Below are 13,866 nucleotides of genomic sequence, written 5' to 3'. Positions count from 1 at the left end.
ATCTGAAGTAAGTTATCCCTATTCATGGATCTAAAGTTAAAGCTAGGTTCTCTATCTTGATCAGAAGTGATAGTGGGTATGATGCTTTTAGGATCCTCAAAGTCATCATATGAAAGTGAGAGAGCGAGTGTGTCTTTCTCAGACATCTGAGGTTGGAATCTAAGGCGTCTAGCATGGAGGTTGGGAAGAGGGCGAAAGGGCCAGCGTGGGTTACTAGGATATGTCTCAGAGGACCTTTCCAATCCACCACTTAGAGTGGATGCTAAGAGCTTAGGGAGATCAGACCCAGGGTGTGGATGTAGTTTGCATAACTTCTCATTCTTCAATGAGCAGTGTAGGAGGGTCTGGAGGTTATCCGTTACAGTAGGGAAGTCCAACTTCAGTTCAGCTAGTTTTTCTTCAATCCGGCGCAGGCTGTCACCGTCATGTACTCGCCCAGAATAGGATGAAGAGAGAGGCCCTTTCTCCTCACAGTGCTTGCACGGGGAGATGGACAACTGTTTGTGCTCATTTATGGGCTCCAAGTGTGGGGCAGTATTGGCTTGGCAGGTGTTAGGTATCTGAGCAGGGAGTTGGGGAGAACACCTTTGAGTGTGCAAGTGGTGGGGCCCAGTGGGCGTATCCTGTGCTAAGGAGGTAGGGATATATGATGCGGGAGTTTGAGGAGGGTTCATAGTAAGCGCGTGTCCTGATGTAGTGTCCAGTGTAATAGGTGAAGCGGTAGAGGAGGAGGGAGAACATGAAGAGGTAGAAGAGGCGGGCAGACGTACAGAGTTGAAAGGAAGGGTGCTGGGAGTTAAAATTGTGTGCGGGGCAGGATAGGCAATCCGCTTAGAGTTACTGGTACCAGGGGACGTAGTCGGATTAGAGTTACTGGGACTAGGACTAGGAGACGCAGTCAAAATAGGGTTACTGGGAGTAGGAGATGGGAAGCATGTAGTGTCAGGGTTGGTATTGGTAATGTTAAACTAAAACGTGTTGCTGATGGTATCAGAACGGGACAGCATACAAGAGGTGGAGGGCGTGCCCTCCAATTGATTGGTAGCAGGCGGTTCCGTAGTGGTGGGGTGGCTAAAACATTTTGGTCGCTCATAGTATGTGGCGTGGGGTTGAGTATAGATAACACACTTATGTGACCCGGACTTGGGAGTGTTTGTACATGCATAACACTTTAATAATACCTCCACTTGTTTACATATACTTACGGCAGAAAAGAAGATCTAGTTGAAAAGGGACAAAATAAACACAATTTACAATAAATGGTAAGACAAGCACCTAGCTTTGAACATCATGGACTGTTCATGGTCAATAAATGAGTGTGAGCATTGGAACACACCTGGCATAGAGGAGTATGGGGCAAAAGTAACTTACAAATTAAGTGAGACATGTCTTTGAGTTTGGGAAAGTGAGTTACAGTGCCCAGGAAGAGAAACGTGCCTCACAGTTTATGGTTAGGTGATAATAGTCTCTCAAAATGAGGCTAACCCACAACCTTGAGGCTGTAGAAGTTCCAGGTAATTGGCTCTTCGTTTGGTGGGGGGGGTCATATTTGAAGAAGAAAGGGATGACATCATAGAAACATGTTGTAAAAAGTGTAGCAACGGTTTCTTGAGGGAGCATCCGGCAATGGTGTGCAAGCCGATAGACACAAAGGCCTTACTATAGACCACACAGGCCCATCTCAAGCAAAGGGCATGGTCAACAAAGCACAAAACAATGCAAGTTGCTACACAGAGTGAATGTGCTCACCACACAGAGTCACTACGTGACTCACCTGCACTTGAAGAAGCAATTTGGTGACATCACAACCCACTGGTGTCTGTTGGGTAGACAAAACTTGAACCCACTGTGTTGCTTTCTCTGTAGTTCTTGGTTTAACTGCAGCTTTCCATATGGACAAGGCCAGTGGCAGGCCAGACTAACAGAGTTGCAGGGCCTTCTGGCTTTTTTCCAGCTGACAGGAATCAGAATACACTCAGCTGCTCTTATGGAAGTATCAGCAACAGCAGCGTCCACAAAGGTCTTCATATCCTAGGGTATTTGATACACTGGAAGGAAGCTGCAGCTTTTACTTCCAATTTCTTGCGTTTGGGCAGGGGTTGCAGTGCAATCAGTCCATGTACATTGCCCAGAGTACAAAAATGCAACAAATCAGGTTGATGTAGAGAGTCCTTCCTTAGAAGACTCTGTGAGACGGGTCTCCCTTTCCCCAGAATGTATTGTGATGAACCCTTTGTTGCTGCTACAATACCCCAGAAGCCTGTAATCGCTACCACCAGCTAGGGTCTATGCACATGGAGTCAATAGGGGGGCAACCGAGGGTCATTTCATTCAGGGCGCACCAAAGAGTGTTCCTGAGAAGTTCCAACTTTGCAGTGTGAGCAATCTCTCAAGACCGGGAATTCCGCAAATAATTGGGAAAACCCAGAAGACCAGGAAAATTGCAAGATGAAAAGAGAAAATGACAGCAGTGCAAAGGTGGTCACAGGTGGTAATTTGCATATAATAACAGCGAATAAAGAAAGTGGTCACGTCTGCATTATGCAGACGTTTCATCTCGCGCAAGATTTGTGTCATTTCTAGAAAATGCAGAATCAGTTGTACTCATAAAACAATTTACACTGCCCAACACTTGCAAGAGCAATGAGGAAAACTATTGATATCCCCTGCAAAACATAGCATAACTTCCTTTACATAAGAAGCATAGTGCTAATTTTTGTCTAGATGATGTACAAAAACTCTTTTACCCATGCCCTCCTCAAAATGCAGAAAATACTTGTAAAAGTATTCCAATTTCCGACAAAAAGGGGAGATTGTTTCTACTCATGGTATCATGTCTTCATATTTGGGTACATTTCTTTGTTTCTTGAAGGTGTCTCGCTCTTTCAATGCTAGTGTAGGGTATGTTCCCCACTTTCTTGTTTAATCGGCGGTGCCAAACAGGGCAAGGCATACGCCCAGTTCACGCACGCAACTCATTGATGAACGTTTAAGCGCAGGATTAAAGCGAAAAATGTGGTGTGCACACCACCCCTTTGATGATAGTGTAGGGTATGCACACATGTATCAAGCACGGCATTATGTCAGGTGGTCTGCTTCTACAGGGCAGCAATAGAAATTCCTTACATATACATTTATTCACTAGGGAGTCAGAGGGTTCTCCTCCAAAGAGCCCCATCAGCCATGTGAGGAGCATCTTTGTGGGAAGACACCGCGGGCAGAAATTCACTGACATCCTTTTTCGGATGGCGTTGGGCACTGCAATGGACTATGGGCTTTCAGGTGATGAAGCAAACGCTTAGTGGAGGGCAAACATTCTCAGGAAAATAGAAGAAGAAGTCTTTCACTCAATGTGATCATTTACGTACATAAATTTAACCAGGTGAAATTGTTAATATTTACTATAAGCATCTTCAACCACTGTATAAAAACGTTCTGTCTATAGTTTTAAGCAAATAATAATTTACTGACTAAATAAAAAAAATATAAATCTACAGCCGCAGGGATGCAGTTTTACAAAAATGTTAAGAATTTAGAAAGTCTTGGACGTGTAATCTTGGCGATCTTTAGCAAACACACGATGCCATGAGTAGCTCCAGAAACGTTTTGGTCATTTCTACATACCTGCATGTGAAGAGCATTCATCATGTGCATTTATACAAAGTGTAACATTCTCAGTACAAAAAAGGATTTTGCATCAGGAAAATATGTTTCCCTGGAGAAGCCTCCCGCCGTCCACCCGCCTCCAGTTCCTTGCCAATTTCTAGGGGAAGCGGTGGCACTGGCATAGCTAGGGTGACATGGACCCCGGTGCCAGGTAGGAAAACGGGACCCACCAACCCTGGATTGAGTATTAAAATACAGCAATAACCGGTGCTGCAGTAGGCATTTGACGCACCGAGGCTCCGGTGCCACTGCTCCTGCTGCACCAGTGATAGCTACTCCCAAGCTGGGAAGGAATACACCCCTGCACTGAGAGGAGAGGAACTCTCTGCCTGTTTCCAGGGTGGGAATTGGTCACGGAAAGTTCTGCCAAAGCCCAAATAAAAGCTTTTTAGGTCACCCGCCCCCCACCCCTAGAAACTGCTTAACTCACACAGACATCTTCATATAAATAAACCTGTTTACGATTGTAAAGCCAATATTTGGGAATATTAAAATGAACATGCTTTTTACATAACACTTTATAACAAGTCTGTTTTTTCTAGGTCAGTGTTATTAAAATGTGTCAGTTTAATGGTACTCAATTAACCCACCGTAGAAGAAGAAGGTTGAATCACCTTGCTGGAATTCTAAATTGTGACCTATAAATAATCCTGTGAGCTTTCATCTCGTCGACATATGAACAGCGAAAGGGGTTTTACACCCTTAGAAATGCTATTTTTGTGTGGAAGATATACTTAATTTGCAAGAAGCTTTGTTTACGATATTACTATACAAGTGCATTTTTGTAAGATTTTCATTTAACATAGGCAAGGTATTAATATGGCTAAGCATTTAATTTTAAAGAGCTCATTACAGTCTTGTATTGTGTATTTACATACTGAAGGATTGATGTCAGAAATGTGATGCAAGACCTATATACTCTTTGGAGACTGAAGGGCTGATTTATATGTTGGCAGTATATTTACTCCGCAACGACAACAGAGTATGCATACCACCAACCTAATGGTTCGACGACCTGATTTAGATGCGGATGGACCATGGGTTTGGGTTTGGCTACAGCGGAGACTACTTCGTCACTGCCATAGCCAAACCTCTCTGACAGCTCAACATAGTAATAGCTGTCCGAAAAATGGCTTTCTGCCTGCCCACACTAATAGGATGTGCAGACATATACGTCTTTTTTTTTGTTTACAGTCCATCACCACCAGGCAAACCCTGGCGGTGATGGGCAGTAAAATGGTAATAATGCTCCCCTCGCCATCCAAGTTGAGGGGAAAATGACATTTTTAATTTTCAAAAAGAAAATCCATTTTGGGGATTTTCAATTTTTAAATAAATAAGAAACATGTTTAATGCAGGGCTAAGTCAGCATGACTCAGCCCTGTATTAACCATTGAAATGCATTGGCAGGAACTGCTGTGGCAGCGGTTCTGGACAATTCACTATAAATGAAAATCTGCTTGGCAGTCATTTATAAATGTGGTGGGCGGACCTCCGCGAAGGGGATGGAGTAATTTAGTCTGTGCCCCTAGCAGAAGAGCCGCCTGTCCACAATTAATACATTCCCTAAAGGACTTGGCGAACGTAGTGGCTTGGGGAGTGGAAGATTTCTCAAAAGATATAATTGTTTTGTTGCTGTTATCAATGTTTGCCAGAAAGAATCTTTGTGATCTCAGCACAGCCTTTGAAGGAAGATGGCGGCGGCACAAAGATGCCTGGAATCTCTACATTGTTACGAACAGTCGAGGCCACTGCAAGTAAGAGCGTTGAGGTGGAGGGGCCGGCTGGGGGGGATTTCGAGAGATGACCACGAGGTAGAATTAAATAAATAGTTAATTTTCCCTCGTGGCTGTCTCTCGAAATCTCCTCTTACCTGCAGCGGCCGCGGCTGGTTATGAAAACCTCTTCAGGTGGATTAATGTCTACTGCGATTAATAACCATTAATAACCTTTAGGGCTTGTTGTCAGTGTGTATTAGTGCTCTACAAATGCAAGACAAAAATAATCGATACCGGGCATTAGAGTTTATATTTGGATCAAATGTGGAGGCCCTAAAATTTTGGGTCAATGGGGATAGTCTTGAAACGCTGGCACCAAACTGACCCAAGTCCAAGTTGCCTGTCCTTAGAAATAGGTATGAACATAACGAAGGGTTTGGAAGCAACATATTAAAAAAGGAAAATAATCTGTGCGAAATTGTGCTAGTTTGCGAACGAGCTTTGTGCCACTATTAAGGTTCTGCCGAGGGAGGTTAACTTAATACAACGTGGACCCTGAAGTACTGAAAATACATTAGTGTAGGAAGCTCACTGCTCTAGCCACTGCTTCATGTAGCATCCTAGAGCCCAGCCGGGTATTCTTATTATTTTTAAGACGTCACAAATCCTATTGCGCTGCAAATGGACTGCAGAAGAATAAACACTAATGGAGAGCTCTGCCACAGAGAGAGCCCAGCTTGGGCAAGCTGATTCTAGCTGAGACTCCAAGCACCAATCAGTAGAGTAGTGCATGTTTCACTAGAAGGGTGCCTCCTGGCCTTCAGGCCCACTCCAGTAAAGTTCAGCTGCTGTGTACTTTAATCAGCCCTTGAATAGCATTACCAAGTGCAGCTCCCCCTGTTGGGACCCTTGAAGAGGTGTGAAGAAGCTACTTCTGTGGCTGGAGTTCTGTAATCATTAAATCTGAGTTAGGCCTAAACCTGGAATATTAGCCAACTATTAAATAACTATTGCAAACCATGCATCTAGTATGCCCTGATAATCACAGAATTGGCGGAAATCTACGAGCCAATAGTCGTGGCTGATTAAAATATGCTTTCCTTTAAATTAGGAAGTCAATCAATCAGACAGTATTTATAGAGCGCAGCTATTCACCCCAGGGGTATCTAGGCACTGAGGTCTCACTCAACTCTAGTTGAAGAGCAAGGTCTTGGGTCCCTTTCTGAAGTCCACAAAGTTTGCAGATGGAGGGAGGGTCGTTCCAGGTCTTGGTGTTAAGGTAGGAAAAGGAACGACCGCCATCATGGCTTCAGTGAACGCTGGGAATGTGCATGAGGGCAAAGGAGGCAGAGCGCAGCTGACTGGCAGGGTGGTGGAAGTTCAGGCGGTGGTTGAAGTAAGCTGTGCCCTGGTAGTGGAGGACTTTATAGGCGGGAGTCTGTTTTTTGAATTGCCATCTCCTCTGGATAGGGAGCCAGTTGAGGTTCCTGAGGTGGGGGATGATGCAGGTCCATTTGGGGAGGTGGAAGATGAGTCTGGCTGCTGCATTCTGTATGGTCTGGAGTTTCTTGAGGAGTTGGGTTGGGGTACCAGCATAAAGAGCATTTCAGTAGACCAGCCAGCTGATGACGAGGGCGTGACCGTTTTCCTGTTGTTGATGGGTATCCATTTGAAGATCTTTTGAAGCATGCAGAGGGTATGGAAGCAGGGGGAGGACACTGCATTTACCTGGTGTTTCTTGGTGAGATCACTTTCCAGGATGATGCTGAGTTTGCCAGCGTGGTCAGTGGGGGCAGGTGAGGATCCAAGTTTGGGGGGCCACCAGGTGTCGTTCCACAATGAGGTATTCTTCACAAAGTTCAGCACTATCATCTTGTCCGTGTTGAGCTTCAGGCAATTGGTCCTCAGCCAGTCGACAACGCTTGTCCTGGTATTTTGGAAGCTTGTTCTGGTGGTGGCAGGGTCTTCTGTGAAAGAGAGAATGAGTTGTGTGTCATCTGTGTAGGAGATTATGTTGAGCCTGTGGGTTCGGACGATGTTGACCAGTGGTGTGAAGTATGTGTTGAACAAGGAGAGACTGAGAGAAGATCCTTGGGGGGGGCACCAAAGATGATGCTTTTGGGCTCGGAAGTGGAGGCCAGTAGGAGAATTCTCTAGGTGCGTCCTGTGAGGAAGGATGCGATCCATTTAAGTACATCTCCCTGGACACTGATGTTGTGGAGTCTTCTGATAAGGGTGTGGTGGGATATGCCATCAAATGCTGCTTAGAGTCGAGGAGGATCAATGCAGCTGTTTCAACGTGGTCAAAGAGGCTTCTGATGTTGTTGGTTGCGGCGATCAAGGAAGTCTTGATGCTGTGGTTGGCACGGAATCTGGATTGAGAAGTCTTTATGTGGCAGGCAAAATCTAAGATGTGGTCACTAAACCTCCAAAAGTCTGGATTTAGGTCCCAAGCTACCTTTGCTTCACGCATTGCACAAGCAGAAATGTATAACAAGCTTCTGGAAGTGTAGTTAGGCTTTGTGGCTGAGCTCCTTCAAGCCCACCTACTTTTAACAGTACTGATGCTACACTTTCACCCATTTATGGTGGCAGATTGTCACCTGTATATTTAAATGAGCTTTGCGATAATGTAGTGCAGGGCAACAAATTTGCTCTCATTTTTAAATCATAGTTATTTTTTCACATTTTTGTGCACTTTATCATAGTGATGTTGAATACACATTGGATTCATTTGCTGCATTCATACTGCCTAACAACGGTAACATATGGTAATTTACATCTTCTTTTGTTTCCCTGTAGGACTGTGTACAGCTAAACCAATACAAATTACAGAGTGAAATTGGCAAGGTATGTAACTTCTTTCCATCTGTTTCTTGCATATAAACATTAAAAATCAAGTGTTATAACAGCAACAGTCTTAAATAAAGATGTGATTTACTTTTGGTGTTCTTACTGAGACTTCATTGGATTCCCATTCATAGCAGCATCTGTTTTAAAATACTGTGTGTAGTACATACATCAATTTTTAATTTGTTTTATGGATCCTCGGTTAGAAAAGTGCCACCTTGACCCCGGGGGTTAGGCCCGCTCACCCTCAAACCATGGTTTTGGAGAGTGTGGGTTGTCCAATCATAAAGCATGAGACCTGGCAGGTGTGTGAGGACATCACGTCAAACTTTATTAGTGTGTCAGAGTGACTAGACAGACAAAGAGAAAACAATAAGAAATTTTGAAACCTAGTCAAACACGGGGGACCTTTTTGTGAAATATACATGCCTGTTCGAAAAAGCCCCTTTATACATGATGGTGGGTTCAACCAGTGCTTAATTGGAGCAGGGGGTTGCAAGTGGGGGCCACTGGCACTTATTTTTCCACATCAGACATGGTACCCTGTCAGTGTAGGAACAGCTTGCTCATTACAAAATAGTCCAATCTACTTCATTATTTCAGCACTCCAGTCAAATGGTAATGCCACTGTGGTCAGCTTTGTCTTCTGCATTTATATGCACCTCTGCAAGCCACAGACCCTAAGAGCTCCAGCAGGCAAACTCCTTTTCCACAATGGATGCAAGCTTCAATATCCTTGGAAGAAAAACAGCAGAATTCAGACTGGTTACAGCATCGATACAAGTCTGTTCTGGCAGGAAATCTCAAGTCAGGTAGATCTGCACAATCCCATTGTAATTACACACATGTGCTCATTCACAGCTCAGTGCCTCTGTCTGTGCCACATGTGTGTATCTTCTATCCTGTATTTCACATCTCTCCTTCTCGTCTGTCTGTCTCTTACCTGCTTGTTTCTATTTTCTCTGTTTCTCATCTGTACACATCTTCTCTTCGTATTCCACCTCTGTCGCTCTTCTCTTTCTGCCATCTCTGTGCCATTCTACTTGCTCTGTCTTTCACCTCTGTGCCATCATTCTCTATGACTCCTACTTTTAACCATATTTCTTTTCCTAACTCTAGGCCTCTTTTAATGATTTTTTCTTTTCAATATCGCAATGTCGCTTCTTCCTCTACCTCTTACTTTTGGGACTCTCTTCACTCCCTAGTGTTCACCTCTTTACCTGTCTCTTTCCACTCGACCTCTCCTCTTTGCCTGTATTGTCTGTCTGGCCTCTGAGCCTCTATGCTCCTTTCACTTCAACTATGTGAGCTTCTTGTCTCCTGTCTGCTATTTTTGTGCCTTACTTTTCTTTCTTCTCCTCCATATAGAAGGGCTCAGGAGCGGGCAGTGGGAAGAGGGCATTTGGGCAGTGACCACTCCTTTCACCCTTATTTTCCTGCTTTCAACTCCCTACAAAGCGTTTGCTAGAGGGAAGCTAAGAGAGGCTGGGTGATCCCCTCCACCATTCATTCCACTGTTTCCCCCTCAGGCACAAAGTTGGCACTCGAGAGGTGGGAACTAGGAGAGAAAGCCTTTTCATTTCAATCCTGTACTTTGTGTCTCAGGAGTAAGGCGACATGTATGAGACTGGGACACTCCTGCTCTCAACTTTCCCTTTAATCCATTCTCCCCACTCAGAGAAACTGAAACCCCTTCCATTCTTACTGCCATAAATTCCTTCATCCCAGTTCTAAGGCAGATGATTGAAAGGAGTGGGGAAAGGGCCATTGAAAGACAAGGAGCAGGAGCAGATCCCTTCTCCAAATCCCCACTTACATGTGGAATGGGGCTGGACAGAACTATGCTGATGGAGCATCGGTGCTAAGGTCAGTCCTCTCGGCAGTATTCCAGCTTCTTGACGCAGACAGACAAGATTAAATTGAGCCGCGTTTTGGACCCCAAAAGAGATCTGACATTCTGTTACTCTAACTACCCAGTAATCAATCAATCAATCAATCAAGATTTGTATAGCATGGCTAATCACCCGTGAGGGTATCCAGGTGCTGGGAGTGCTGCTATAGGGGGTCAGTCGAATAACAAGGCCTTTTCCGAATTCCAGCAGGGAGGATGAGGTCCAGAGGTGAAGAAGGAGGTTGTTTAAGGATTTCGCAATGAGGAAGGAGAAGGAATGTTCCCCACTGTTGCTGCAGTAGATATGGGGGTTATGGGTGAGGCAGAGGAAGGCAGAGTGCAGTTGTCTGGAGGGAAGGTGGTAATTCAGTTGGTGGTTGATGTAAGCTGGTCCCTGGTTATGGAGAGCCTTGACCGTGTGGATCAACATCTTGGACTGGCATCTCTTCTGAACGGAGAGTCAGTAGAGTTTCTTGAGGTAGAAGGTGATGTGAGTCCATTTACGGAGGTCTAGAATGAGTCTGGCCGATGATTTCTATATAGTTTGCAGTCTCTTGAGGAGGAGTGAGGTGATTCCTATGTAGAGTGATTTACTCAATCAGATGGTGACAAGTGCTTGTGTGATGGTCCTTCTGGTGTCGACGGGGAGCCACTGTAAGATCTTGCAGAGAATGTGGAGGGTGAGGAAGTAGGTGATGAAGCTGCTTTGCTCTTTCTTTTCATGGTGAGCTTACTGTTCAGGATGATGCCAAGGTTATGGGCATGGTAAGTCGGGGTGGGTGATGGTTCTAGCTTGGTAGGTCACCAGGAATCATTTCAGTGGGAGGTTCTGTTCCTGAAGATCAGCACTTTGCGTTTGTCTGTGTTGAGTTTTAGGCAGTTGTCTCTCATCCAGTCTGCGATGGTCATCTTGCACCTGCAGACATTGATCAGCGTGGTGGAGGGATCTTCTGACAGTGAGAGGATGAGTTGGGTATCATTGGTGTAAGAAATGAAGTTCAATCTGTGAGATCTGACAGTGTTGGCCAAGAGGGTCATGAATGTGTTGAATAGGAAAGGGCTGAGGGACAAATCTTGAGGGATGCTGTAGATAGTGTTCTTGGGTTCCGAGGGGAGGGGAGGGATGTGAATTGTCTTGGTTTTACAGGTCAGGAAGGAGGCGATCCCCTTGAGTGTGTCTCCTTAGATTCCAATGCTCTGAAGTCATTTGATCAGGGTGTGGTGTTATACTATGACAAACGTTGCTGAGAGGTTGAGGGGGATCAGGGCTGCCACTTTTCCTGGGTCCCGGAGGAATTTGGTGTCTCTGGCCAAATTCAGGGCGGTTTCGATGCTGTGGTTGGTGTGCAATCCTGTTTGAGAAGAGTCCAGAAGATTGTTGTTCTCCAGGTGTTCTGTGAGTTGGAAGTTGATAGCCTTCTCGGGGACTTTGGTGGGAAAGGGCAGCAGAGAGGTGGGGCTGTAGTTCTTGAGTTTGTTGGGGTCGGCGGAGGGTTTCTTGAGTAGGGGCTTAACTTCTGCATACTTCCTTTCTTCGGAGAAGGTGGCCGTGGTGATGGATGCATTGAAAATGGCGGTAACCTCCCTGCTGATCAACTTACTCCTGAGGTTGAAGATGTGGTGGGGCAGGGTCCATGTGTGCTTCTGAGTGGATGGAGACCATGATTGCTGGAGTGTCTTGCGTGGTAAGCCGGTCCCAGGTGGTGAGCCGGTGGTTGTGTTCCTTATTTGTGGGCGCGAAATGGCTCAGGATGTTGGTGGTTTGGGCTTAAAAGTTTCTGTTATATGGTGGAGATCTTGTCGTGGAGGAAGAATGGCAGGGTGTCGCAGAGTATCTGTGAGGGCTGATGATGCTTTCGGTGGCTTAGGGGCTGGCGAACTCTCTGACGATGTTGAAGTGTTCCTTGCTGTGGTTGTAGCTTGCTTCGATGCGGCCGGCCAGGTCTTTTTCAGAAGTTGGTGGTATTGATTGAGGGCTGTTTTGAATGGGCTTCTATCTGTGGGCTCCATGCTGGTGCGCCATTTCCTTTTGAGTCATTTGCCGGTGCTTAATTCCACAGTGTTTAGAAGACCTCTTGGCGGGTTTGCTGAGGGCTGGCAGTGCAGATCGTGATCCAGGTGGAGAAGTTCTAGACCACACGTTCGAGGTTGGTTGCGTTGTGAAATTGGGAGGTGTTGAGGGCGTCGGTCCACTGGCTCTATGGGTCCTTTTTTCCAGCTGGCATGTGGAGTGCTGGGAGGCTTGGGGGCGATGATGGGGGAATCCCTAGACAATGAAGTAGATGACAGCGTGGTCCTTCCAGTTGAGCTCGGTCACATGGCTGTTCTTGACTCTGTCGCTGGCCGTGAAAATGGGGTTGAGTATGTTTCCTGCAATGTGTGTGGGGTTTGTTACAAGTTGGGTGGGGGCAATGTTGCTCATGCTTTCGAGGAGGTTGGCAGTTGTTGCTGTTGTTGAGGGGAAAATTGAGGTCTCTGAGGAAGATGTAGCTTCTTGAGTCGATGGCAAGCATAGCGATGAATTCACAAACTGGGGTGAGGTCCGGGAGGTCCACAGGAAAGGGTGCCTCTGATGGTGGTTTTGCTGTTGGTTCGGAGTTGGAAGTTGTGGTGTTCCATGATAGGGGTGACGTTGTCTGCTGTGATTGTGCATTGAATGGTTTCCTTGCGGATGATGGCGATTTCACCTCTGTGCTTGTTGATGCAGTCTCTTTGTATAATCTTGTTGCCGTCTGGTGTAGCTGAGGTGATGTCAGGCACAGATGTGGGGTTGAGCCAGCTCTCAGTGAGGAAAATGGCACCTGGGGTGAGGGACATGATGGTGCCCAAAATCTCGGTAGCGTGCTTGTAGAGAGATTGTGCGTTGAGCAGGAGGCAGTGGAGAAAGTATGGGGAGGTTGTGGTAGGTGTGGTGGTGCTCGCAATGCGTGATAGAGATTCTGTGTTGCAGGAGAAGGCGCAGTGCTGGCAGGTGAAAGGTCTGACCATGAATTGAGGAGAGCTGCTGCAGCAGTTGTTGTTGTAGAGTCCAGGATCCAGGGTTTGGTGCTCGGTGGCGATGTATTTTCGGGTGGCGACAGAGCCAGGGTTTCTGGCGCTGGGTGCGGTCCATGCGCGGAGGAGTGCAGTTTGGATTGTTTTGGTGCACCTTTGGTGTCCCAGCGGTGCTCCCACTGCATGCGTCTGCTGCGCAGCTGCACTGCGGCCCTCATTAAGTAGGTCCAGGGCAGTGGGCGGGGCTAAATGGAGTCGGGAAGTGGGACGGATGTGGACAGAAAAAACAGCGGCAAAACAGGCGGGGGATCGGCGGTGGGAAAATTGCGGTCACAAACCAACAACAAGTAAAGGCTCAGGGAAACACAGAATAACAAAATAATGAAAAAAAGTGGCAAAAGAAACAAATGTTACACTAATGGTACAACAGTGTCGCGTCGCGTCTCAGCAATAACCACCACACAGCCAGGTCAGCTTCTATTCTTTATTGTATCGTTGTGTATCTGCAGCCAGCATGCTGCACGTCCTGCCTCGTCCCTTGCTTCCTGTGGTCTGCCCCTCACCCCTTGACCGGAACTGGTGTCCGGTGACCTCTCCTGCCCTCTGCCCTCCTCGGGGTCCTAGTGCCCCATTTCTCAGGACACTACATCTCCCCCCTTTGTCACAAAGGCATTACGACAGTAGCATTCGTTAGTAATAAAATGGGACAGTCTCTTTTGTAGTCAGTTGCAGGATGTGAACTGTCGA

The 13,866-nt window shown here is 46.2% G+C and overlaps 1 protein-coding gene across 3 annotated transcripts in view; it reads left to right on the top strand.

Moving 5' to 3' along the window:
* CAMKK1 (calcium/calmodulin dependent protein kinase kinase 1) overlaps nt 1-13,866 on the top strand; it is a 1,170,789-nt gene that overhangs the window by 465,487 nt on the left and 691,436 nt on the right. For all 3 annotated transcript variants that reach the window (XM_085649569.1, XM_085649570.1, XM_085649571.1), the window contains one exon: nt 8,187-8,234. In XM_085649569.1, the coding sequence (XP_085505695.1) occupies nt 8,187-8,234 (48 nt within the window). The remainder of the gene's footprint in view (nt 1-8,186; nt 8,235-13,866) is intronic.

The sequence above is a fragment of the Triturus cristatus genome, chromosome 3_2 (genome assembly GCF_964204655.1).
Source record: "Triturus cristatus chromosome 3_2, aTriCri1.1, whole genome shotgun sequence".
Classification (NCBI taxonomy): domain Eukaryota; kingdom Metazoa; phylum Chordata; class Amphibia; order Caudata; family Salamandridae; genus Triturus; species Triturus cristatus.
This window is presented reverse-complemented; position numbering and strand designations above follow the sequence as displayed.